Genomic DNA, 27,414 nt, shown 5'->3' with positions numbered 1-27,414 from the left:
GCTTCGCTATAAGAAGCGCCACGGGGATGAATCCACAACGGGCCTTCGAATGACCTTGGAATGGTCGACAGACCGGGTGAACCGAGCTGAGCCGAGAGAATACGAGCTGCGCCGAGGATGGTTAACTGAGATTCATAACTAACAACAATGACATGGTTAACTGAGATCGTTCAAGGTCATTGAAAACGCTGTTCTATTGAAAAGGTTGCCGTAGTTATTATTCTATGTTGCCGTGGCCCTTCTTATAGCGTCAGCTAGTTATTATTCTATGACGATGTCTTCCAAAGAATGTCTTTTTATTAATTATGTTTTGGTTTTCTTCCCTCCAAAAACTGTTCCTGCTCCACCACCACGATGTCTTCCAAAGAATGTCTTTTTATTAATTATACTAAAGAGTAAATGGGGTAAGTAATTTATTATTATTGAATTCACCCTTTAAACCTATTTTTAATTTATCCACGAATATCGCATGTGTAACTCACATCGTATGCTTTGCTGAAGTTGCACGAAATCAACTTTGCAGTTCGCAAGGAAACACTCGAGTACCTAACAAGATTTTGATTCGTTATAGTGACATCAGTACTGTAGAAGCAGCAATATTCATCATATGCATCATTCTGCAGTATTGATGTCACTATGGCAAATCAAAATCTCATTCTACCCTCAACAAGTGCGTGTAACCCACCTGTTCCGTGCCATGTTTAAGTACCGACCTATCATCAGCTTTAGCCTAGGGTCGTAGAGCGCAGATCGCAAAGTATTTCTTTCCCAGGTCCCCCCTTTAGCCTATCACTGAAACTTCGGATCAGTATGACATTCCGGCCCAAACAAGTAATAGTACCCGAAACAGTCCTCTATCAATTTAAACTCCCCGAATCAGACCATGTGGACCGTATCTTATCATGAACACGTACGATAGGCCTCCTCCACTTCGCACTGTGTGCAGTAATGGTTGGTACAATTGTTAAAATGGAATGCATTGAGACTGAAAACCGCTGAAAGTGTGTTGCCAGATCCCATAATCCTATAGCAGGATTGGATTGGATTGTGGAATTTTAGCCGGGAAAGTTAGCAGCCACATGGGCAGTGGCCTTCCGAAGATGTTAGATTGGGGCTTCTTCCTCTCCTAAGGAATGCATAAACGCTTCCTGACCCCAATTGCGATATCCCTAGCGCATCATGTGGCTAAGTTGACGCTGTTCTGGGGCAATGTGTATACTCGAAATTAGAAGTATTCTAGCGCTATTGGCCTGATGGCAAATTCACATTTTGAGGTTAAGTAACAATTATGGTGTCTGTTTTATCAGCAGAATTCACCTCCTTGTGCCCTTCCCTTATCAAAAAGAGCGCCTTAGTGACCACAGCACTTGTATCTACGCATCCAGTTGGCTTCACTTATTAGTGACTGGTGTCAGAGCATGAAAATTCCTTGTGTTATTACCGAAAGTGGCTTGAGGAGAGGAGAACTATAGATCCTGCCTCTTACGAATTTTGATGGCAACTGCCATTAATAAATGTGGAAATTAGGGCAAATTCAATTCTAATCTGGTGTTTATAATGTTTTCAGGTATTGCGTTGGTGCCTTTGATTTGAAACCCTGAAACCATGTCTCAAAGGTATGAGTGTTGTAGTATTAACATGTCATGTTCCTCTCACATATGATAAATTAATTGTAGTTAAAAGTAATTTTGGAAGTCAGGAAGTGTAAAGGAACATCTTTTCTTCTTTTTTATTAAGAGGACAGTTTTCGGTCTCAACATTGATAAGTTCAGATCCCCAAAAAATGCAAAATGCACTGGCCAAAAGTCATTATTATTTTGTCTCAGATGACTGAAAAACAAACCTCGATGCCGAATTTCAACACGCACAAAGTGATAAAAGGATTGACAGGTGTAAAATAAATAAAAAAATGAAATCCACCTTTTCAATGCTTCACAGGAATATGATCATTGCATGAGGCTTCACATCTGGAAATTTGTATTTTTCATTTTTTGAATGAAGTGTACTGTTTGAGACTGTACAGAAAAGACCATGATAAGTCACTTCCAACGTTGTCGAAATCTTGCAAATTCTCATTTTCCTACGAATCATTAATTTAGAAACAGAGAAATGAATCTTTCACAAAAATTGCACCCATCGCTTCAATTCTATGAGACCAATTGGAATACGTTTGAGTCAGTAAGTTTTCTTCTTTAGTTTTCTCAAAGTTGACAATTTTCGCTATCTACATTTGATACGAAAGTGTGCAGTTTGGGCCCGTCTACAAATTACGTTACGCTGTTTTCCCGTTTTTTTTCACACCCCTCCCCCCTATTTTACTCAGAAAACATAGAAAACAGCTTCAATTCTGCCTCTAAAAATCTACAAAGCTTAAAATTCTCCAAAAAATTGGCGGATATAGCATGACGTAACGCTCAGCTTAACTCACCCCCCCTCCTCTTCCCCTCATAACGCGACCTGAAACCCCCACTCCCCCCCTCGAGCATTACGTAATTTATGGACGGTTGCTTTGACAATACATTCATACTCCCCTCGTCTTGTGACATTTTATATTTGAAGAAGTCTCCTAAAATTATGTGACGAACATGTGAAACATTCTTAAATGATATAAATGATGGATGTTAGTACTGAAATCCCAATTATTTTCATTTCACATGTTTTAAAAGGGTCCATTGCAGAAAAAAAAATGTGTGTTTCTTATTTTTGTCTATATTTTATGCATCTTTAATGTGATCCAAATCCGAGGGGGGCAAGCCGTACCGTCCCCTTGTAAGCCTTTTGACAATGTGTGGGCTGTGTACAATTTTTTAAGATTCCTTAAATGTTATCCTATTATTCTTTAATAAAATCAAGCGTCACAATCTTTGGTCCAAAATCAAGGGTATCCATGTCACTCTGTTCTATATTGACTTTCAGCTGGGTGATTTGAAGAAGAATGACCCACTGATGAATCTTAAGGTGCCTCTATCATCTGTTTTAATCTTTTTTTCCTTTTCTGCAGGCCAACACCAAAACAGTCTCAGCTGAGATCGCTGCTTCAACTATTAGATCAAGACCCTGATGCCGTTGAAGAATTCCTAAGTCAAAGAACGTCAACAGAGCCCGTTTCAGGAGATACCCCCAGAGGTTTACTTGGTTCCAGTGGATTGATTTCTTCACAAGGCACTTCGAGAGGATTGTTTGCTGGAGGCACTCCACGACAAAAAAATCAAGGGAACCAGTTAGTATCAACGACCAAATTACTTGGTAGTAAGAGCAAGAAAACCACAGTGGAACCACTAGATATCTCCTTCTGTAGAAAGCTCATTTTACTTCGTGATCACAATCACCGAAAGGTTCTTACTGAAAGTGAAGAGGCTGAACATTGTCGTGCTAATAATGTGTGTGACTCAGCAACCTTTCAAACAAATTGGTCCGAAGCAAAAATCAAGGATCACATTCGAGCTATCTTTAACCAAGGTGACGTGAAGAAAATTAATAACGAGGAATTAAAAATCCTTAAAATCGTGAAACAGAGCCACCTTGCGAACTATTTCCTAGAGCCGGGCGCTGAACTCAATGGCAGGTTTCTTAATGAATATTCCAAGGGAATTATATACATCAGCGCCGTTCCTAGTGACAATGAAGCCAATGCTTTAGTGCCCAAAACAGGGAAAGTAAATAAGGATCCGAGTTTCAGTGCACCTGGCTCTCCCCAACCCTCCACTTCCACCACCTCTCGGCAGTGTGATTATGATGTTTCCCATTGCTTGCCCAAAGGAAGAACCATTGCATTTGATTCATCAGAATCTTCAGACGAGGACATTTTCCTGCCAAAAAAGAGACCGAAAGAGACATCAAAACCGATCACCAAAACAGAGCATCGCAGCAGTGATATTTACACAGATCCGAACGGTAGACACTGGTTTTTTGATGATAACGGAGTTGGACACGAATTGGTCGACGCATCCACCACTACCAGGAGGAGCGTTTCAATGGCAATTGATATGGCCAAGACCAGAATCACCGGACCCTACAAACTTTTAACGTTGCGAAGGTCTCAAGTTTTGCAGGATCTGTTACAAAACCTGATGGAGTGTCCTTCAGTACCCGTAGCTGACATCTCTATGCGGTTGATGAACGAACGTGGTGTGGGAAAAGGAGTAATGAAAGAGGTGATGACACTTGCTATGCAGGAAGTCATCAAGTCAGACCTATTCGAAGGTAACGAATACTGCAAGACATTAAAGAAGAGCATCATCGCCGAGCGGATTGGGGAGTACCAATCATATGGTTTCATCATTGCATTTTCAATAGTACATGATGGCCCTATGCCAACATTTTTTAGTCCCGTTCTTGTGGATCTTATTTTTAATTCTGATCCAGTAACTGCGACCCTAGATGATGTGTTAAATCTGCACGTCAAGGCTCAGATAACGGCGTTAAAGCAAGCCGAAAACTATGCAGATGCCAGGTCAGCTTTAGCAAATGGAGAAATTTTTGAACGCGCAGGCACCTACCAACAACTCAGCGAATCAAACTGGTTTGAGCAGCGAGAAATAGCAATAAAAGGTACGTACCTTTTTGTTTTCTTCTTTAATGAGTCAGTAGACTTTTTTTTTTAAATAGCATATTCTAAAACTACTAAATGAGCAGAGTATACAGTTATTTTCCTGGGTCATTTTGGAGTCGAAATCGTGGAGAAAAACGGTTTCCTGTTTACCGAAGATTCAAGGAAAGGGTATCCCGGGATAAGCATGTCAAAATGCCCTTGTGAATGGATTTTTATTTTAACCATTTTAAGTCATCAAGGGTGTCCTAAAACTTAGGTTTTGGGGGATTTTAGCCCCCCAACCCCCTCCGCCCCCCTCAGACCCCCCAAAACCGCTTTTTTGGGCTATTTTTGACTATGCTAACGTCATTTCCTCATAACTTTCGTAATTTTCGATAGAATTGAACCAAAATTTGTCAGAATCTACATCAATTAGCTTAGTTTTTGTATAAAAAAATTCATTATCATCGGATAATATTTTAGCCTCTAAAAAAATTCGTAAAATTTTTGAAAAAATCATTTTTTTCCTTTTTTCGCGGCTACGTGGCGTATGGAAACATGCACACAAACAAAAATTGTCTTTTTTCTTAATTTATACATCAAATAAGATACAGGAAAAATTTCGTGTTGATCGGAGTGGTGCGCCATACTTAAAAACGCAATTTTCTAACCTCAAAACGGCCTAAATGCCACCATTAGCCTCCTTTGATGACTAGGCGTGGAGAAATGTAGAGAGAAATATCCGGTTGTATCGTCTCACCTCTTAAGTGATCCACTTAAGTACCTTGAGTCAAAATTTCGAGTTGATCAGAGTGGTGCGCAACACCCAAGCACGCAATTTTCTAACCTCAAAACACCAAAATTGCCCATTTCGGCACACATTATCACTCCGCGTGAAAAAAAAAAGAGAGGTACATCCGATTTGATTGTCCTAACTCATGACTTAGACACTTAAGTACCTTGAGTCAAAATTTCGAGTTGATCAGAGTGGTGCGCAACACCCAAGCACGCAATTTTCTAACCTCAAAACGCCCAAATTGCCCATTTCGGCACACATTATCACTCCGCGTGAAAAAAAAGAGAGGCACATCCGATTTTATTGTCCTAACTCATGCCTTAGACACTTAAGTACATTTGGTCAAAATTTGGTGTCGATCAGAGTGGTGCGCAACAACCAAACGCGCCGATTTCTAACCTCAAAACGGCCAAAATGTCTATTTTGGCACCCATTATCACTCCGTGTGAAAAAAAGAGAGGTAGGTACATTCGATATTATAGTCCTACCTCATGAGTTATACACTTAAGTACATTTAGTCAAAATTTCGTGTCTATGAGAGTGGTGCGCAACACCCACGCACGCAATTTTCTAACCTCAAAACGCCGAAATTGCCCATTTCAGCACCCATTATCACCCCGCTCGAAAAAAAAAAGAGAGGTACATCCGATTTGATTGTCCTAACTCATGACTTAGACACTTAAGTACATTTAGTCAAAATTTCGCGTTGATCAGAGTGGTGCGCAACACCCCCAATTTAAGGCCGGAGCATATGAACCGCTGTTTCACAGAATTAAATCAAGTTTGGTAACCATTGGTAGGAGAGTTCATCTTTTTTCTGCGGGTTTTTTCTTATTTTTTTCGTGAGATGAACACTTCAGGAGATATTTGCAAAAATCTAATCGTGGGTTTTCTCAATTTTGAAAAAAATCATAATGGCGGCGTCCTGACCACCAGAAAATTTTCCTGAAGTTAATATGGGCATTATTGGACTTCTTCAGCACTTATAAATCGAAAAAAATTGATCTGGGTTGAAGGACAGAACCCATGCTGACTGGTGTTATGTGTGCGAAATGGGCAATTTGGCCGTTTTGAGGTTAGAAAATTGCGTGCTTGGGTGTTGCGCACCACTCTCATAGACACGAAATTTTGACTAAATGTACTTAAGTGTATAACTCATGAGGTAGGACTATAATATCGAATGTACCTCTCCTTTTTTTTTTCACACGGAGTGATAATGGGTGCCAAAATAGACATTTTGGCCATTTTGAGGTTAGAAATCGGCGCGTTTGGTTGTTGCGCATCACTTTGATCGACACCAAATTTTGATCAAATGTACTTAAGTGTCTAAGTCATGAGTTAGGACAATCAAATCGGATGTACCTCTCCTTTTTTTTTCACGCGGAGTGATAATGGGTGCTGAAATGGGCAATTTCGGCGTTTTGAGGTTAGAAAATTGCGTGCGTGGGTGTTGCGCACCACTCTCATAGACACGAAATTTTAACTAAATGTACTTAAGTGTATAACTCATGAGGTAGGACTATAATATCGAATGTACCTACCTCTCTTTTTTTCACACGGAGTGATAATGGGTGCCAAAATAGACATTTTGGCCGTTTTGAGGTTAGAAATCGGCGCGTTTGGTTGTTGCGCACCACTCTGATCGACACCAAATTTTGACCAAATGTACTTAAGTGTCTAAGGCATGAGTTAGGACAATAAAATCGGATGTGCCTCTCTTTTTTTTCACGCGGAGTGATAATGTGTGCCGAAATGGGCAATTTGGGCGTTTTGAGGTTAGAAAATTGCGTGCTTGGGTGTTGCGCACCACTCTGATCAACTCGAAATTTTGACTTAAGGTACTTAAGTGGATCACTTAAGAGGTGAGACGATAAAACCGGATATTTCTCTCTACATTTCTCCACGCCTAGTCATCAAAGGAGGCTAATGGTGGCATTTAGGCCGTTTTGAGGTTAGAAAATTGCGTTTTTAAGTATGGCGCACCACTCCGATCAACACGAAATTTTTCCTGTATCTTATTTGATGTATAAATTAAGAAAAAAGACAATTTTTGTTTGTGTGCATGTTTCCATACGCCACGTAGCCGCGAAAAAAGGAAAAAAATGATTTTTTCAAAAATTTTACGAATTTTTTTAGAGGCTAAAATATTATCCGATGATAATGAATTTTTTTATACAAAAACTAAGCTAATTGATGTAGATTCTGACAAATTTTGGTTCAATTCTATCGAAAATTACGAAAGTTATGAGGAAATGACGTTAGCATAGTCAAAAATAGCCCAAAAAAGCGGTTTTGGGGGGTCTGAGGGGGGGCGGAGGGGGTTGGGGGGCTAAAATCCCCCAAAACCTAAGTTTTAGGACACCCTTGATGACTTAAAATGGTTAAAATAAAAATCCATTCACAAGGGCATTTTGACATGCTTATCCCGGGATACCCTTTCAAATTTACCTCGAGACAGGTCCACGTTTCGCGCCAGGTAACTGCACCTCTGTTAGGTTAGGTTCCTACGCGCGGCCTGGCCTTGTAACTAAAGAGCGAGTCTCGAACTCCTAGTGTTGCTTCTGATTCGTTCCTTTTGATGTCAGTAGGAGACTGCAAAAATAAACCAGGTATGAATCTTGCCTGTAACTGCTATGCAGTTTTCTCAGCTTAGGAGTCATTAAGTCATTATTTTGAATTTTTCTTGTTTCCATCGTGTTCCTCGTTAAATTTGCAATAAGAATCATGTTGTTTGAAGCTTCAACCATTACTTGTCTACTGACTCATTATATCTTTGCACCATGACGTGAATGGTCACATCAAATAAGTAGGCAAATTGGTGCTTTAAACTTTGACGATACGGTTCAGAAACTAAATTTTTGTGGGGAGGCGATAATAGTTGCAATTATTAGATAACCCTTGACTGCCAAGTTAAAATAATAGCGTTTAAAGAACTCTCTGATTTTCATGGAAGAAGCAAGGTGGATTGCTGATCATTCCATGAAGTCCTATTTTTCTGAAAGTTGCATGTTGCTGTTCTTCTTGAATGTGATGAGTCAAACACGAAAAATTTAGATTTCACTCTAAATCAAATGGCAGTCCTCTTGGTGTAAATCTGTTTTTCATGTTCGACTCTGTATTCTAAAAATTTGTTGTCTCCCAGTCATATCAACGTATCCTCAATTCTATGTTGTAAAATTTACACAAAAGTTTCAGTTTTATGAGGAAAGCATTTTTAAATTTATGGTTGTATTCTAGATACAATGATACAACTGGGAGACAAATTATTTCCACTGTTCATTATTCTCTGTTTCTATTTTAATCTTCTTCATTTTTTTTTTTTTTTTTATAGATGCCATAGAATTCTATTGCATACAGAATGTTAGAGAACCAGCACGTCTTCTAGGGTTTGGCTTAAATAGATATTACAGTCTAATTGATGAATTGAAACACTGCGATATGGCTGATGTGAAGCAACTTTTTTGTCACAGCCATCCTAAAAACGCCATCCTTTCGGCTAAAATGATGAAGGAATTATTCAAAGTTTCTCCTGAAGATGCAAAGACACCTGCTTACAAGAACTGGCTTCGTTTTTTAGACGAATTAGAAAAGAAAAGTAAGTAGCCTCCTGTCATCTTTTTTGTACAGCTAACGTATTCACAACCAGGATTACTACTTTCTGAAAAAAATTGGCAAATCTTTTCATAATTTACTCCGGAATTTACTTTTCTCAAATTATTTTAGAAATTTTTCAATTTTTTACACTGAATTAATATGAAAAAAAAATTAAGTCAAATTTTTTAATTAAAAATACTTCTGATGACTTTCGCACTGCTAGACTGACCAAATTCTGCACTGTGCGCTGTCAAAAAACTGTTTTTCCGTTACGAAAGAGGGTTGCTTAGGTCCAAAAATGTGTTAAAATTGCATCTAATTGTAAGATGGGTTAATTTTTTCAAAAAAATTTCGGGTACGACCCCTGTACCCCCCCTCAGGGAAGTGTTCCGTCTCAGACCCGTATGTTGCGCGTCGTCATATTGGGGCATAATAACTCAAAAGTGGAAAATCTGAAACCATCTCATGATTTTAATTTTGAGTACTGTCACTGATCGTCTTATCACCACTCGCATACATACACCTTTAAGCTTGCTGAAAAACTAAGTGATATGTTTGTTTCTTGGTAAAAGTTATGAAAATAGTCATTAAAGAAGTCAGGGAAAAAAGTGAATTTTTGTCTGGAAAACCTAGAAAAGTCAGTGATTTCTTTTTTCCTGAAATTACGAGAAACCCTGACAACCAAGGAGTGTTAAGAAGCAATAAAGATAAAGATAATTTCGGAAAATTTGGACTCCTACTCTTTCTGAAAAACCGCATGCAAGTGTCTTGACCCTTTTCAACACTGTTTTTAACTTTTTTCTTTTTATCAGCAGCTGCACCTGGTCTTGAGTTGAAGGACATGCTTCGCTTCGCGACTGGCCTTGATTCAGTGCCACCCTTTGGATTCAAAACAAGCAAGCCTGTGATAAAGATTGAGCCTTTACTAATGCCAAAAGGCAAAATTTGTTTTAACCAACTTACGCTGCCTTCCCTTAATGCTTCTTACTTCGAGTTTAAGACGATGATGGAAACAGCAATGGAATTTGGTTCTGAACTGGACGAGGCGTAACCTTTTTACATTCCCTCCTTTAATGTAATTATGTCCAGTGTCGGTGCCTTTAGTGTTTTTCTAATAGAATAAGTTGCGTGTTGTCTCTAAGACTGAGTTACCAAAGTTGACTTGGATTTGAAAAAAGGGACTAGGGTTAGCACCTGCCTCAGAGCCTTCTGCGAAGTGTAAAAAATTTTCAGCTTGAAAATGGTCGAAGTTTAAAATGGCGAAAAATTGCGGGAAATTTCTGAAATTGAAAATCCAGAAATTGTGTTTTTCAAAATACCTCATAGTTCCAGAAAAATACTGCTGGAACGCTAAAAGTGTTGCATTATTGAAAGTTGAAGGATCTTAATGGTTTAACACCGTTTAATCATCGAAATGGATGGATTTTTCTAAAAACCTATACTTTTCTGAACTTAAGGGTATTTTGATAAACAGAATTTCTGGATTTACAATTTCTGAAGTTTCTCCTCGATTAGCTGCCATTTTAAAATTTGATCATTTTCAAGCTGAAACATTTTCACCTTAGTCTGTTATCGTGCTCACGACATATTTTTTTCTTAAAAGTAGACATATTTATCTTTAATAATCCCAGGTCAAACGTTTTTCTACGACATTTAGAAGCTGCACAATTAATTCTCAAAAATTGGTCTGATTCAGACATTGAACAGCCATAACTCGTGAACGACTGGTCCAAACTATAAAAACTTGGGGTCATTTTATTTGTAATATTAAGGCCTATTCAATGGACCATAAATAACTAGGGGTTACCATAAGAGATTTCAAAGTTGAACACTGTGCGAGCCCCTCCTAAAGCGGCTCAATTTTGACAACCCCCCCCCCCCACCCCTCTAAAAAGTTTCCTCCTCGATGCAATAAAAATTGCTGCAAACCCGAAGTTTCTATCTCTATTCATTCTGAAATGAAATTTATTTTTCAGTTACTTTTTGGAAACCCGGTATGTCAGGATGTGTAATGACGCATTTGTTTTCATTTTTTTTAACAAATAAAATGTTCAATATTGGGTGCAATCCAACAGAAAAGTGACTGCAGCGTCGAAAACCTCTTAAATTACTCGTTTTAAGGCGATTCGTCAAGCCCAAGTGACGTGGTCGAACTTGCATGCGATATATCGCATCTTATAGGTAAAAAATCTCGGCAGATTTTGAATTTTCAGCAAAACAAAGGACGATAGCCCCTGCGCATGAGCCTAAAGAATCACTCTAAACCCAAAAATGGGCATAATTTAGAGAAATGAAAACAGAATAGTGTTTGGAAAAAAACCTCGCATTCAGTACAGAAATCGATAGCTGAATCGAATGCGAGGTTTTTTTCCAAACACTATCCTGCTTTCATTTCTCTGAATTTTGCCGATTTTTGGGTTTAGAATGATTTTTTCAGCTCATGCGCAGGGGCTATCGTCCTTTTTTTTGCTGAAAATTCAAAATCTGCCGAGATTTTTCACCAAAAGATGCAATATATCGCATACCAGTTCGACCACTTCTTTTGAGCTTGATGAATCACCTTAAAGGAAGTCCATTGTTGCAAGTCAACCTCTGTTGGAATCATTAACAATTATTAATATATATTAATATATTACAGTGCAGTGTGATTATTTCTAATTAATAGTTCATGCATTAGTTTTTTTCTTCTTTGTTTTTAAATTGATTTTGCAATGAAAAGTTGCATCAAATGAATGTGAAAAGCTTGCTACTTCTAAGTTTTCAAAGCTAAGCCCCTTCCTCATTTAAAATGTTCTCATTCATCATTCATTTTTAGCTTAATTAAATGATTGGTTCTAAATTCTAATGTGTTCTTGCTAGTATAATTGTTTTTCTTCTTTCAATTCTAGTTATGTATTCCTAATGGTTTTAGTTGTAACTAGTCTTTTTGCTGTACTGTATTTCCTTTCATTATTTTCTCACTCGAACTAGATTTTTGTTGAGAGCTGATACATTCTAAGAGATAAATTGACTAGAGGAGAAACATTCTGAGTTTATGCTTTTGACAGATAACGGTTAGTTCCTAAGACACACCAAACCATGCCAGGGGGGTGAGGTAGCGCAGGGATGCCCTAACCCCACCCTGCACGCCCTATTTTTGAGACTTTTTGGAACCGCTATCTGTGAAATGCGCAAACTCAGAATGTTTCTGCTCCAATTCAGAAGACGTATCAACTTGCTTCGGTCATTACTTACCTTATTTCTATGATCCATGTTCATAAATGTTTAAACTTACAGTTAGTTGCGCTATTTGTCCAAACAGAATACTCAAAGTGTATCAGCTCTACAAATATTTATAAGTGTACTTATTGTTTCTTTGGACCTATCTGGTCTAAAGCTTTGTTCGTTAAACATGATGTTACCTAATCTTATTTTTCTGATAGTTTTTTAATAATTGCCGGACTAATGTTCAAAGTTTTGATAGTATTACTTTTATTAGTCTCTACCTCATTTGATTAATGACTGATGTATCCTTAATTTTTGTTCCTACAAGCACAAACATTGTGGAGTAGTGAGACTGATTTTTTGAAAAGTGTTCTCCTGTCTCTTATTTTGCCTATTCTTATAAGGGGACTTAATTTCCTTTTGTCTTTTTAAAATGGCTATTCTCTTGCCTCTTATTTTGTCTATTTTGGTAAGGGGACTCTATTCCATTTTGTTTTTTCTCATCGAGACCGAACGGATGTCCCAAATAATGATGTTATGCTTTTTGTTGTCATGTTGGTCTTGTTTAGTTTACAGATTTTGTTCAGTTGTAGCAGTATGTGAACTCAAACCTGGTGACATTTTCGCTACTCAATTCTGTAAAATACATAACATTTGCTCAATCCAGTTAATTTTCAAGTCAGGAAAAAGTATTTTGTTTGTTTCAATTTTGCTTTAGTATTTGAACTCGTTATTAGGGTGGATCCGAAAAATCCGATTTTCCGCGATGCCTCTGCTGACAATGGTTTTTAGTTGCCAAACTGGCTTAAAACAACACCTGAAAAGTTTGGTCGTCGAAAGCCACCCATAGACACTTGCGCCGTGGCCTTGAAGGGTAGGTTATTTCCATTGTGGGTGCGTGTCCTAAATATTTTTTTCGGAATTTGTGCATAGTCAATTCTGACTGAAATTGTCGAGTTGTGGTCCTATAGGGTCAAAATTCTATCCATTTGGCCGTATCTGTATTGGGGAAGGTAGCAACGCACCTGCTTTGTTTACCTGCTTTGACCACCTCAATGCGCCCCCACGGTTCGCGGCACGGACACCGACTCGCTGTCAAAGCAGTTGCGTTTTTCTGATCCACCCTACTTATTACGTCATATTTCTGTCTGTGTCAATGTAATGTTCCTTTCGCTGCTATAAGTCAGCAACGTTGGACTCACAAATATGAACTGCGTTCCTCTAAGTGAGCAGTTTTTTCTTTTCTATTTATTATTTTTTCACTTTGTTTTCTCATTATTTTATTGTATTTGCTTTTCTTCCTTTGTTACCCATTTGAACTTGCTTAAAGTTGTAACCTGTTAAATGAGGTTCAACACAATTTTTAACTTTTGTTGCTTTCTTTTCTTTATTCATCTCATTAAAGTTTTTGTATTCTTCTACTTGCCATTGATTTATACTAACCTGAATCCTTGACCCACATCAAGCAGAATTAAGGACCCAGCTGAAAGACCATTGTCAATGCCATATCTTAAAATATATACCCTATTTTTTTTATTAGAATCTGATTTTTCGGAGCATTTATAAATGCAAAAACCTTACATGCCCTGTTTCCTAAATTGTGCTAGAGCAGAAACATTCAGAGAAGCTTTTGACAGATAGCGGTTCGTTCTGAAAAGTCACCAAATCAGGGAGGGGTTACAGCACCGGTGTAACAACTCCAGAACTAGCCGCTATCTCAAAAGCTTAGACTTGGAATGTTTCTGCTCTAAGTATTATTGAATCAGTCTATGCAGAAAAAAAAGTATGTCTTAAATCCAAATTTTACTGAAGGACTAAAAAATTTCCTCACTTCCACGGAATGGGCCAAAAGTTTTTTTGAAGATGTCAGTTGCACACTCAAAGGGCTCTGTGAAGCTGTGTATCTACTTTTCGCCAGTTTGTCAAATTGGTCTCTCTGTTATAAATCATTGTAGTTTGTGGCCATGTTTGGTTCCTGCATCAAAACAGATAAATCGTGTGATTTTTTTCATAAAATTAGGCAGATACAAGAGAAATTGAATTTCCTCTTCATTTTAAACCTTTAGGTTAGGTTACAGGAAATACTTTTTATGATGAGTGAACCAAAAAAAAAAAAATAATTTTACTCTTTGAATGGACTTTCCACTTAGTGGTCTCACTGTCATTTAATTTAAAATTTTAGTGGCTGAATATAAGTACATATGTCCAACAGTTGAGTTAAACGCAGTAAAAATTGCAGAATTAGTGTTGAAACTTTATGAGTAAAGAATAATTTACGCGGCAAAAGAAGTTCATTTTAAGTAGCCTACACTATGACAATTAATTGCTAATCCATCAGTTTTTAAAACACTATGTGCCCTATTTTGATGAGAGAAGTTTAAACTCACCAAAACATCAGGTAACTTTTATTGATTGCAAACTCAATCACCCCCTATTTATTTATTTTTGATAAAAATGCAAATAGGTAAGGAGTAAGAGGAACGCTCCTGCCGGGGCTAAACATACTTACACGTCATGACTGTTGCATCACTCATAAATGAAGGGGCCTACATTCGATTTACAGTGAAGTATGATTTTTATCCAGTTCCTTTTAGAAGTACCTAACAAGACAATTTGACTCACTAAGTTTAAGACTTTGGCCGGATTCTTTACCCCTTTAAATCTGAAAGTTTTTTAGGGTTTTTGCAGTTTTACTTAATAAGAGAGTTAGAAGTACGTTCCCATGAAATTGTGAATTCGTAAATTTTATGAGAGGAGTAAATCGAACGCTACTTATGAGTCTTAATAATTTTGAGACATTAAGGACTGAACTCTTTTGTAGCATCTTTACCTTCTTAGTAAAAAAATAAAAGCCCCATATTTCATTGTTGCTTTTCATCAAGTTTTGATCCATTCGACCATTTTTGACCCAGAACGATCTCCAATTGCGACGTTGCAAATTTCGGCTCTGTTTTTATTTTACTGAAGAAAAATTAGGCGACATTATATATTGAAAATGTTCATGATTTTTCATCATACTATTTGATAATAATTTCTAAAAATTCCAAAGGAAAATGAATGATACTTTTCTTAAAAAAAGGGAGACATGGTCGGAAATTTTGAAACGATTTTACTTACGATTTTTTATTAACAGAAAGAAATACAAATTTTAACAAATTAGACTTTTTTATTAGGTAAGACCAGGTTATGTACAACCATATTACTCAGATGCATCAATCAGAAAACGGTCATTCAGTAAATGATTCCTCAGAGTCATATACAAGGAGACACCTTCTTGGGAATCATCGAGTAGAGGATTTGGCACCAAAGTGTGAGCAACTTCACCAAAATGGTCCAATTCCTCCGGACTGAGCTGAAATACTGAGACATCTATGTTAGGTAAGGGCAATTCAACATCACTTGAAGCAGTGAAGTCTAAATCCAAAAATTCTGGTACCAATTCCAGCTCAAAAACATCCTCTTCACTACTTAACTGGCGCAGGCTCAACAACCACAACTCATTAGGAGTAGCATTATGTGCTGTCCTTAAACCATGATTATTCCAAAGATTACGGAAACTGTCAAGGCTTTTCTGGATTCTTGGAAAGTAAACATAGATTAGACATAATAAATCCAAAACAGAAAGTTGACTTAAGACATCGGCATGTTCTAAATGTCTAAAAATTCGACGAAATTTGGAGGACACAACAGAGTTTACCTCTGCCCATAACCTCTCGATCCTGGTGTTGTGTACACTTCTACCTTGAATGTAAGGGGCCTCAATATTGCAGCGTCGGGTTTGCATGAAATCCATCACTCTAACATTTTCGGTTCCCCTGTCCCCACGTACTCGCATTGGTAAGCCATGCTTCTCTACTCCTCGTTCAAATATTTCCAGGACTGTATCACTTCCTTTCGTCACAGACAGCTGAAGATAAATTATCTTTCTAGAGAAACCGTCAGTGCATCCATGGATGTAGAAATGCCACGGAACAAGCTTTTCATTCCCATCCATGTGCCTGGAGGAGAAAAAAATAAAAAAATGCTGTTAGCAAGATTTAAAATCATAGAAATAGGTGAATTTAAAACAAACAATGGGTGAGCTTCTGGAGACTGAGGATTTTTTGAGATATGACACTTCCAAAACTGAACCAGGAAGAGAATTTCTTTAGAGAGAAACACTGATGAAGTTTTCAGAGCACTTGTATGACACAGTAAGTTACAAATCGGACGATGTCTGCAAATTGTTCTCGACCACGCAACGGACTGGTCGCAAGAGAGGCGAGAGTGAGAATCAATACTTACAGTGCATTTTGTTGTGGATGACATTCAGACCATTGACCTGGGGGTCAAAAATCGAAAATGGTAAATCGCCGTACTGCAGGCTGATTCATGTGGGCTAATTGAGAATTATGGTAATTTTTAAAAGATCGTAACTTGGACATCCTTTGACAAAAAAAATGATCCAATACCAAATTCATAGTATTTTCCACGCTCTTTAAGAGCATGATGACAAAATTTATCAAAAATTTTAAAATTTGTGCGAAATTTTCAGTTCTTTGAATTTTTACATTTCCAAAAACTCAAAACATTCAAATTTAGTACAAATTTTAAAATTTTTAATAAATTTGTCATCATATTCTTAAAGGGCGTGAAAGTTACTATTAAATTAGTGTATCCATCATTTTTTTGGTTGAAAGACGCTCAAAGGTATGACCTTTAAAAAAGTCCCATAATTTCGCGAGAGAGCTCACAATACGGGGGTTTGTCATTTACAGTGCGATTTTTTACCCCCTTGAGGGACCACTAAAAATGCATAAAAATAAAGATCCTTTTAATGGGGGTCTATTTTGATCCGAATGAGTCAAAAAAGCTCGAGGCCCAATTACTTTTGCCATTTTCTGAGAAGTTGAAAAAATAAGCAACACCATACTGTGCCGCTGCGATCTTCGCTTGTCAACGTCACAGTCGCAACAGCAGTAAAAAGCGCTTGGCAGAAAGCTGACTTTAATATCGCGACTAATGTGGAGGCAAAGAACAATGTACAGGTTTGGTTTGGATCCTCCCTCCCCCTCTAGCAATGCATAATAGCGAATGCTCCCCAGGCAGTAATGCCTAAATTATTTCACCATTTTTTTTGAATTTTTAAAAATTGTGTTGGAAACTTGTTAGTACCTTCTGCCAGCATATCATTACAGATGGCAGTGGCCATCTCCGGTAAAATTAAGTACGACTTTCAAGTCTACAGCCGGATGGCTACCACTAAGGTTACCACTTGACATTGGATGATTTGGCCCTTTTAGTGGATAAGATCATTCAATTTACTTCACTCCTAGAGCATGGGCCAGCAAGGGGTGACCCTCCCCCCGATTATTTACTTTTGCTCCTTTGGTACAAAAAATATTGAAACGAGGACGTTCATAGACGAATATCAAAGCTTCAATCAAATATAGGGGTTTAAAATTCCCACTGGGGGGGGGGGCGCCCCTTGCTGGCCCATGCTCTATCCACCTTTAAATCTTAAGAATTGAAGTGAAATACCAACGTAAAAGTTTGAAATGCATGACAGTAATTTGGCTTACACTAAAATTAGGAACTGGAATACTTACCATAGATAATTCGATGCTTTGACCCTATATTCTCTTCTTCTCAGCCTTCGCCGACGCCTACTAAGCACTCCAATAGGATTTATCAAGCGGACGCATGAAATTAGGCGAGCCCAAGTTACGAAAATTCCACGGGTCTTCAGACTTGCCCATAAATATTTGTAGCCAATCGATGGATGCTGAGTGTAGATGGCAAAAATTTCATTGGCGAGCTCCTCATCATCCAAGTTGCTGAAAGCGTGAGGATCTTCTAGATTACTTCTCCTTCTGAAGTTCCACAGAGATTGTCTAGATACGTTGAGGACTCTGGCAATTTTAGACCACGATAAGTTACAACGTCTGAGGGTTATAACTTCGTCCACAGGGATATCGAGTCTCGGTTGACCGACGTGCCCTCCTCTGATTACTGGTAACAAAGGTTCATTGGTATTGGCAACAGTAGATACTTGTAGAAGGCGATTACATTGAAACAACTGATCGCGAAGCAGGTCTAGTACGGATGTTAGAATTTGTTGAACACCATTATTACCATTCAAAACATTTCTGACGTGATTGAGTGCAGCATAGTTTTCTGCAAGGTTAGGAGCCAGTACAGCCAAATGATCAGCATTTCCTTGTCTGATGCAGTTTTCCGCTGAACTGAAATCTCTTAAAATAACTCCGAAATATTCCATTGGTTCTGATTCATGTCCGTCAGGGAGAGTTCTTGATGAGTTGATAAAGAGCTCCAACAATCACTCAGAGAGGCTCCTGAAAAAAAAAGAAGAAAAATCTAATTATGCACTCCACACAAACATGATTCCTTGGGATAGAAGTTTAAATGGCCCTTTGCATCATCAGGTATCTGCCTCTTTCATGTACAGCATCGTGAAGGCAATTCCAATCACACAGACTTCAGTTGCATTATTAAAGTTAGCTGTTGGCACAGCGTTCAGTACTTGCCAAGCCAACTGGTGTCACATAGCAAGCAGCGCAGTATGACAGTCATCTCTGGAGGCTGCTGCGGCTGTTGTAATCTACGGTGTTCCTCCATCACACTCATGACAGCGAGAAAAAGCTTCAAAGAAAGCTGACTTTAACAACGCAACTCAAGAAGTACCTACCAAACGGAGCTAGAGGCTAATAAGCTGGACTCCCAAATTATACATCACTTTAGCTACCTAATAATTTAAGATTGAATACCCTCATCACAGGCATGCACTTCTAAGTTTAGGAGAGAAAAGGAAGGAGGAAACGACCACGGCTTTGACAGACACTTCAGCTGCGTAGTTCAAGTCAGTAACTGGTGCAGCGTTTGCTACTCGCCAAACTAACTGGCATCAGTAAGCAAATGTGTAGTGAGTTAAGAACTGAGAACTGTCATGTTATGATGCTGACACCACAGGTCTCAGTTCTCAACTCACTACAAATAGCCCAGCATTTCCACTGTCCTAGGTCGTTTTCACTGCCCCGATTGCTGCCTTCCATAACGCAACTATAGGCCTTGTCTCCACGAGCCGTTTCACGAGATTTGTCCCAGGGAAAAAACCCACTTACGAAGTTGGGAAAAATATTGAGTTAATCAATATTTTTCCCAGTACCAAGTATGGTGCTTGTACCCCTAGGACCCACTGAGAGAAGAAGAAGAAGTGAAAACGAATTGTGCGATATTTTATTCATTACTACATTGTTAATGTTTGTTTAGTTGAAATAATGTGTCTAATTGTCAATTGAGTGCAATTATTATTTTAATCCTGGTTAAATACTCGACTTTAACTAATTTATCTTCCCGCGCCAACTAGTCGCAGGACTGTATGAGCCCCGTCTCGTGGAGACGGTAACTGGGAAAAATCCCAGAAGTTTCACTCCTGCGATTCGAACTTGGCACAAATCCCATGAAAACGTTCCGTGGAGACAAGGCCTTAGCAAGTGCAATGTTACATAAGTAAAAACTTAGTTTCCACTGGAAAATGAAATGAACAGATACGAAATAAAAAAAATTACTTACTTACTCATTGATAGCGAAAGCATAACTAATCCGATCCGAAACTAGAGTATCCGAATCCATAACGGCATAACTTTAAAAACTGAAACTACTTCTTCTTGTGTTAAGTCAACAGGTCTGCATTATTTTGTTGCATGCAACTTTTGACAGTTACACTATTTCCAAGAACACTTTCGAGGAACTCCATTAAGTATTCATATAATATGACAATAATAACAATGAGAACATAAATTCGGAAACAAAAATATTATATATAATAAAATAAACCCGAATTTGCAAGAATGCAAGCAAAACAAAAACAAAACCGTCAACACAAATTGACTTTTTCTTCTTCTTCATTTCCAAATTCCATCAGCAACGGACCGAACGGTCATCAAGATCGGGGACCTCTCGTGGCGTAGAGTCCCTTTATACTGAGAGTCAAGACAATTCGAATCCATTTCTGATTGGTTCCCGTATTTTAGGCCTCCACAGTGTCACAAACGGGAATAAAGATTACAGTTTTACCGATTGCAAAGATTATAATCTGGAATGGACCAGGGAATTACGGGTTCGGCAAGGAACAAACGGAGTGAGAGAAGGAACGGAGAAAGGAATTTGAGAATGGGCCGATCAAAGATTACGAAAAACGTTCAATTTCTGTAATCTTTATTCCCGTTTGTGACATCCATGAGCCGAATTGTCTTGACTCTCAGTATAAAGGGACTCTAGTGGCGTACGCGCGTGCGAATACTTTTACAGAAATAACACCATAGTCAAACTAGGGGCCTCAAAGAGGCTCATCGATGGAACTGTTGACTGTTGCGTCCTTTAAGATCGTCGGGCCGACAATCTTTGAGGGTAACCGATGTGTTCGGGATACATCACAGATCAGATCTTGAAATTTTCAAGGCATTCCGTGCAGAAACGGCTGAGAAATAGAAGAATTTAGTGATCCGATGTCTAGGGATTTATCCCTAGATCTAGGGATTTTCCGGAATTGCTAGGGATCTAGGGATTTTTCAGAAAATCTAGGGATTTATTTGATGAGGTAACGCAAGCAAAAATTGACTTTTTAACCTCAATTCCAGCTTCGACCATCGAAAATATTTTTTCATCCATATTTTGTAGGCCTTTTTGGCAACACTATTTTCCCCGTAAATAAGCCGGAAATTAAAACGATTGCGTCACTCGATGTACTTGACATTCAATTGCCTTCAACAGGAAAAAAACAATAATAAGAACTCAACTAATATTCTTTCATTTTATTGGTCTGGATTAGCCATAGAGTACAATAGAGTCGCAAAGTACTGGAGCGCCGATGAAGCCAATCCATGAACAGGCGTTTCCGAGCCGCGTGTGCTCCGAAAATAGTGAACCATTTGTGAACCCAACGGCATTTTGTAACACGGCGGCTTATGGAGAGATCAAGAACTGCTTGCGTTTTTTAGGTATTTTATAATTCAATCAGCATTAATTTTTGCAAATTTTGCTATTTAAAGGTAGTCAAAGCCATAATGAATCCATTGATGTATATTACTCCTGGATAATATTCATATTGGGATTTAATTTCTGACTTATACCAAGTGTGAACCAACCGGCATTTCTTATCACGGCGGCTTACGGGAAAAGCAACGACTGCCTGTGTTTTTTCGACATTTTTTAATTCCATCGATATTAATTTGTGCAAATTTTGCTATAATTAGATAGTCAAAGCCATAATGAATCCATTGATGTATATTACTCCTGGATAATATTCATACAGGGATTTAATTTCTGACTTATACCAAGTGTGAACCAACCGGAATTTTTTAACACGGTGGCTTATGGAGAAATCAAGGACTGCTTGTATTTTTTCGACTTTTTTTAATTCCATCGGTATTAATTTGTACAAATTTTGCTTTAAATAGATATCCAAAGCCATAATGAATCCATTAATGTATGTTACTCCTAGATAATATTCATATATGGACTCAATTTCAGACTTATTACCGGCCTACTTAGGCTGGTTCAATGTGTGTGGACCTAGCCGACGAACACGGAGCCGAGTCGGGAGTGGGGAGGTGGGGAGCGCTGAGCGCGAGTCTCTGCGTATGCGTCGTCGCTAGTCGCCGCACACTAGTCTCCGGAGAACTGGACAAAACAGCCTCGAAAAGTGACTTCAACGGCGATCCAGTACTTTGCGACTCTATTGTACTCTATGGGATTAGCACTGCTTTCAGAGAGCGGCAAAATTCAAACGAGCCAATCAGATTTAAATATTGCAAATCGATACATGGAATGACGTCATGATTCTACGTAAGAAATGGCGGTCTTTTGCAAAATCTAGGGATTTTTTGGGGATATTTGAGCAAATCTGGGGATTTAGGGATTTTTAGCGAAATCTAGGGATTTTTTTTCTTCCCCGCTAGGGATTTAATATCGGATCACTAGCTACGTTTATGCGAGGCTCGAAACCAAGACCAATCCACACAGGTCAGTCATTCCCGAGGACGAATTTTGGTACTCTACTGCGCAGTGACGTAGTATTGAGTGCAAACAATGTATTTCTTATGGGAGCACTCAATAGTACGTCACAATGAGTGCTGCGAATTAGGGCCGGGCGGGGGAGTGGATTTCAAAAAAGCTGCGCAATGACTGACCTGTGTGGATTGGTCTTGCTCGAAACCGGGGTTTCACGAAACCCGAGTTTGTAATGCAAGTTTCCTCCGTCGGGTTTATGCGGGCGCTGTAACCCGACTTTCGCGGGAAATCAAACTTTCCGATTTTGGCGCTGTTTATGCGCATATTTTCGATTGAACTTGAATTTCATGTTGGCGCCATTTTCACAAGCTATACTTCATTTTTCCACTATGAAGTAGCTACGTTTATGCGAGGCTCGAAACCGGGGTTTCATGAAACCCGAGTTTGTAATGCAAGTTTCCTCCGTCGGGTTTATGCGGGCGCTGTAACCCGACTTTCGCGGGAAATCAAACTTTCCGATTTTGGCGCTGTTTATGCGCATATTTTCGATTGAACTTGAATTTCATGTTGGCGCCATTTTCACAAGCTATACTTCATTTTTCCACTATGAATTGATTCAATAAATTATTAGGTATTACTCTTTTAACCTGTGTATGTTCAATTTTTCCACAATATATAAGCGGAGGCTTCATCTTCACTAGAAAAGCCTTTACTGACTTTCTGAGCAACAGTTGGAAAAATGACAGTAGATGTTTAATCATTTCACGTTCATCTTTAAAATTGAATGAATACCTAATCTCAACAACCCTCCAAATCATGCTCGAGCTTATATTCTGAGTTCAGAAAAGTTGCCATAGGTAATTTTTAGTCATGTTAAAAATAATTATGGCAGGCGCAGAAATTCATCATGTTGTTGATTGAGCTTCTAATGATCTTACAATAGGTACTTAGATATAGGCATTGAAAGTGTAGGAGTGCTAATCCAGTAAAGCACCGCACTTTCACTCCATGCTGTCGTAAAGATTGTGTGTCTGCCATTATTGTAGTGAAACAAATAAAGAATCGGGATATACTTATGGGAATTCCTCCTTCAAGATATGATCAAAATAAGCAGATATTGATAGGTCAACAATGTATCGCTGAAGCAGAAGCGTCTAAATCCTCTTGAGGCAACGGACGGTGACAATCTCAACAAACTGGTGACGCTTCACAAATTTTGAATTTCCACATTCCCAGAGACACGCGCTGAAATCCTGTTTCTCACCCCTCTTTCCGACTGCTCTCCGAGTCCATGAGCAAGACAGGAAGAAAATAGGCAAGCTACCTACCACTGTTTGCCTACCTATGTGTGTTATTCTTAAACTTGATTTTCAAAGGTGACTCATGTAAAGAGCAACTGAAAAACAAGATTTCAGAACCTGCCATTGCATTTCACTAACCTAAGACACAAACCCAACCTTACCATTGATATTCTTTCGCTTACACTGTATATTGTTCTCCTATTGAGATTCGATATGAACTCAATTCAAAAATGCTTTTGAATTTAATTACTCGGGTAGATTGGAATATGGAGCCTTCAGGGGTGTAGTTCGGTATTTGGACTGCTCGGAAAGTCCAACAACCGTACTCCCTACGAGTTCGGTACTTGGACTGTTAGTCGTGTGTGTGTTTGGTGTAGAGTTAGGTGTTTAGTGTGGGCGGGAATTTCGAAAAATGGCAGTGGTTTGTAATGGTAGGTTTTGAAATGGTTTTCGAACTTTCTCCACTAAGGGTGTAAGTCCAACAACCGTACTCCCTACGAGTTTGGTACTTGGACTGTTAGTTGTGTGTTTGATAGAAAATACAGTTATTTATGGGCGGGTTTTGAAATGGTTTTTTGATAGAAAATACAGTTATTTATGTTGGCATAAGTGTAATTTAACTTAATAGGCACTTCTATCACAGAATAAGAAAAAATGCATAAATTATAAGTTAAAGGCACTTCTATCACAGAATAAGAAAAAATGAATAAATTATAATAAGTTAAAGGCACTTCTATCACAAAATAAGAAGAAAAGAAGTAATTAAAAATTAAAAGGAACTTTCATCACAAATCATTATAAATTTGAATTACATTCTAATAGGAATTTTAAGTATTGACGTAGAAAAAGTTGTCAGAGGCTACGTTGGGTCATTTAGGCTAGGTTAAATAGGTTAGGTTAGGTTAGGTAGGTTAGGTAGGTTAGGTTAGGTAGGTTAGGTTAGGTTAGGTAGGTTAGGTTAGGTTAGGTTAGGTAGGTTAGGTAGGTTAGGTTAGGTATGGTTATGTGTGTAGATGTTAGTGCAGTCCAAGTACCGAACTCGTAGGGGGTACGGTTGTTGGACTTTTCGAGCAGTCCAAATACCGAACTTTCTCCGCTTTCAGTCTATCTGTAAAGCGCATTTACTAACATTCACTGCTGTCACAAGATATTTTTGCACAGGCAGAGCCACTTTCCACAGTTGATGCATCTCTAACGCCAAAGCTCAATTATGACAAGTGGTTCAACGACCAAAAATTGTTACACGCCTCAATAATAACCTTATTCTTATCTCAAATTGAAAATCTTGGATCAAAGAGCACTCACCGAAGAATCTCCTTCCCTCTGCATCAGTATGAGAAGAGTGACGATACTTTGGAGCAATAACTTTGAACTAGTTTCAATAAATGATGGCTTCAGAATTTGAGTCATCATTTACTAGAGATTGGATCAAAGAAATAAGTCAGCAGGTCACGGTTGTGGCTGGAGTCACACTTCCAGTAGGACAACCAGGAAATAGATACACGGATAACACACAAATATAAGAGCTATGCAGCTCTGATTGGATCAGATTTTAGATTTAATCGGTAGATTGAAATGAAAAAATTCGGTGCACTACTTAAAGGGAAGCAGGGTGCCTTATCTTGAAATCTTAGGCAAATCGTGCGGATGCAGTAAAAAAGTTCTCCGCAGATGATGAACTGGTGGGTAAGGCTATTACTCAATTGTAGCCTGTAAAGCTCTTTGCTTGCTTTGCTTCTGTAGTCATAAAATGTTGATTAGAGTTGCAAGAATTATCTGAAAAAGCAGTAATAAGCCTGGATTCCATCTGACACTAAACACCTTCACTAGAAAATAACGTCCTACGTTTAGCTAAATAAGGATAAGTAAGCCACATATAACTGAAGGAATCACGTGAAAGTGCTTAAGCAACAATTATAGTAAAATTATGATTGTAAAAAATGTTGAATAATGGCAAAATTAAAGCTAAATCGTGGGATAAGGACCTGTTGTTTACGAACGGTATGATAATAAATCCGCCATATTGCCGATCGCGCACCTGAAAATCGCATTTGAAGTCGAATTTCAACTAATTTCAACCTCCGGTTCGTTTATGCGGAGTGCGAAAACCTAGTCTTTAGTGTAAAATGAGGTTTCAAACACAAATTTCGGAAACCTACATTTCGTTAGTTCCGTATCGTTAATGCCGTGATTTGAACCTTGGTTTCAAATCAAACTCAGGTAGGTTTCGATTGAAGTTAGGTTTAGAGGCTCGCATAAACATAGCTACTGAGTGCCAGTTTGAGACGGTTTGAGAGCCCCTAGTTTGACCGTGGGCTGGACGCTATAGAGAACTCTACTCTCAGCTTTCAGATACGAGCGCTCCGTCTTTACGTTAGAGTCCCTTTATACCCAGAGTTAAGACAACTCACTTATGGTTCGGCTGAAAGTGGCCTAAAAAAAAATCCAATTCTGATTGGTTCTCGCTCATGGAGGCCGAAACGAGTGCACCAAGATGGCGGTACCTCGAATGTGAACAAGAATAATGAAAATATCACCTAATTGTGGTTTATCAAGAGTAAATTGTCATTTCCATCGGTCCAAAATGAAAAGAGAATAAGAAATTATTCACAAACCAATCTCATTTTCTTTTTAATTGATCAATTTGTTGATGTTGTTGTTTTTGTATGACAGACATCGCAGGATTCCTGATCCTTATCCCTCAATATCGTTCGTTTGGGTGCACTCGTTTCGGCCTCCATGGCCAGCTAAGGCCGGCTGCCAGTCAGCTGATAATCGAGTTGTCTTAACTCTGGGTATAAAGGGACTCTACTTTACGTCTTTGGTTCAGCCAGGGACGACTTCTATAGGACGCCGTTCTGTTGTGAGCGGGTGATTGCAGCGCATTCTCGCGTAGGATCCTAGTCAACTCAGAGGATCCTCCCCCCCGAACCTCGACTCATCCATCGCCCGCTCCAAAAGTGAGGTTAAGCCGGAGATTGAAAAATAACACATAAGGCGGCTGAATTCTTGAAAAATAAGTATATTTTTGGCGTTTTTTCGACCCCTTTCGACTAGGAAGGGCCTGCCGCTTGTAGTAATACGGTGAAAAATTCGATTTTTTGCAGTTATACGCGATCCTACGGATTTTAATGAAGTCCAACAACTGGATTGCATTTTGCACAAAGGAACTACTAGCATTGCAATGTTGCTAAGATTGTGCAACTTCTTTTGTCTTGGAGGAAAAACCCGATTATCCCTTAATAGTTTCTATTTTACTCGCGAAAAACTGTAAATTTAAGATAAAAATTACCATCTAAATTTCATAGTTTTTCACAATTTCTGCAATTTTATTGCAAAGGATGAAGTTGCACAATCTTAGCATCATTGCAATGCTAGTGGTTCCTTATTGCAAAATGCAATCCAACTGATAACAGCAGTGAGTTGCGAGGATCCTACGCGAGAATGCAGCACTAGTACCTGCTCACGAATTTTTACATTGACTCTTACGGGAGTCCAGGGTCCTATAGAACTGGTCCCTGGTTCAGGGTTTTTGCGTTTGGCCCAGATATTCCAGACCAAATTTTCATCAAAGACCAAAGTCTGTCATCGGTGTCAAACTCGCTCCTAATGTAAACAAACAAACGGCGACATAGTCCGGACATAAACAAAGCGGACCTCGTCGAGATGTTCCAGACTCAATTTCTCAGCGTTAGCGTTTCTTCACCTCGACAAAAGAACTTTCGTCCGCGTCCATCATTTATCCCTTTCGTAAAATCAGATATCAGTTACCCCGTTGATCTGTTCATGGTGATTGCAAGTGAAATTGCGGCGAGATACTCCGGACTCCTAATGTAAACAAAGCGGCCTGTGCCTGGTCGAGATGTTCCGGACTCATTTCTTCATCTCGACCAAAGAAGTTTCTTGTGCATTCAAAGTAGCATTTTCCAGCTCCATTGTTAGAGAAGAAACAAGTCATTTTGTTGTAAGTTAGGATA

At 38.7% G+C, this 27,414-nt stretch overlaps 2 protein-coding genes across 6 annotated transcripts; one reads left to right on the top strand and one right to left on the bottom strand.

The window, feature by feature from the left end:
* The first annotated feature begins 271 nt into the window (after positions 1-271).
* Positions 272-13,546, top strand: LOC140225913 (G2/M phase-specific E3 ubiquitin-protein ligase-like). Of its 2 annotated transcripts, none has more exons than XM_072305935.1 (5): positions 272-404; positions 1,568-1,616; positions 3,002-4,551; positions 8,659-8,922; positions 9,737-13,546. In XM_072305935.1, the coding sequence occupies exons 2-5, from the start codon at positions 1,606-1,608 to the stop codon at positions 9,970-9,972; spliced, it is 2,061 nt and encodes a 686-aa protein (XP_072162036.1). In that variant the 5' UTR covers positions 272-404; positions 1,568-1,605; the 3' UTR covers positions 9,973-13,546. The 2 variants fall into 2 exon arrangements, with proteins under 2 accessions (XP_072162036.1, XP_072162035.1); XM_072305934.1 differs by having other exon boundaries at positions 9,734-13,546.
* A 1,725-nt stretch (positions 13,547-15,271) lies between these two features.
* Positions 15,272-20,061, bottom strand: LOC140223796 (uncharacterized). 4 transcript variants are annotated; one of them, XM_072305937.1, is made up of 3 exons: positions 19,698-20,061; positions 17,714-18,460; positions 15,272-16,123 (listed from the first exon to the last, which is right to left on the bottom strand). In XM_072305937.1, exons 2-3 carry the CDS (start codon positions 18,382-18,384, stop codon positions 15,325-15,327), a joined length of 1,470 nt encoding a protein of 489 aa, XP_072162038.1. In that variant the 5' UTR covers positions 18,385-18,460; positions 19,698-20,061; the 3' UTR covers positions 15,272-15,324. The 4 variants fall into 4 exon arrangements, with proteins under 4 accessions (XP_072162038.1, XP_072162039.1, XP_072162040.1 ...); XM_072305938.1 differs by having other exon boundaries at positions 19,702-20,061; XM_072305939.1 differs by lacking the exon at positions 19,698-20,061 and adding an exon at positions 18,814-19,286.
* Between the last annotated feature and the right edge of the window lie 7,353 nt (positions 20,062-27,414).

The sequence above is a fragment of the Bemisia tabaci genome, unplaced genomic scaffold, assembly GCF_918797505.1.
Source record: "Bemisia tabaci unplaced genomic scaffold, PGI_BMITA_v3".
NCBI lineage: Eukaryota > Metazoa > Arthropoda > Insecta > Hemiptera > Aleyrodidae > Bemisia > Bemisia tabaci.
Note: the sequence above shows the minus strand (reverse complement) of the source record. Positions and strands in the feature narration are given on the sequence as shown.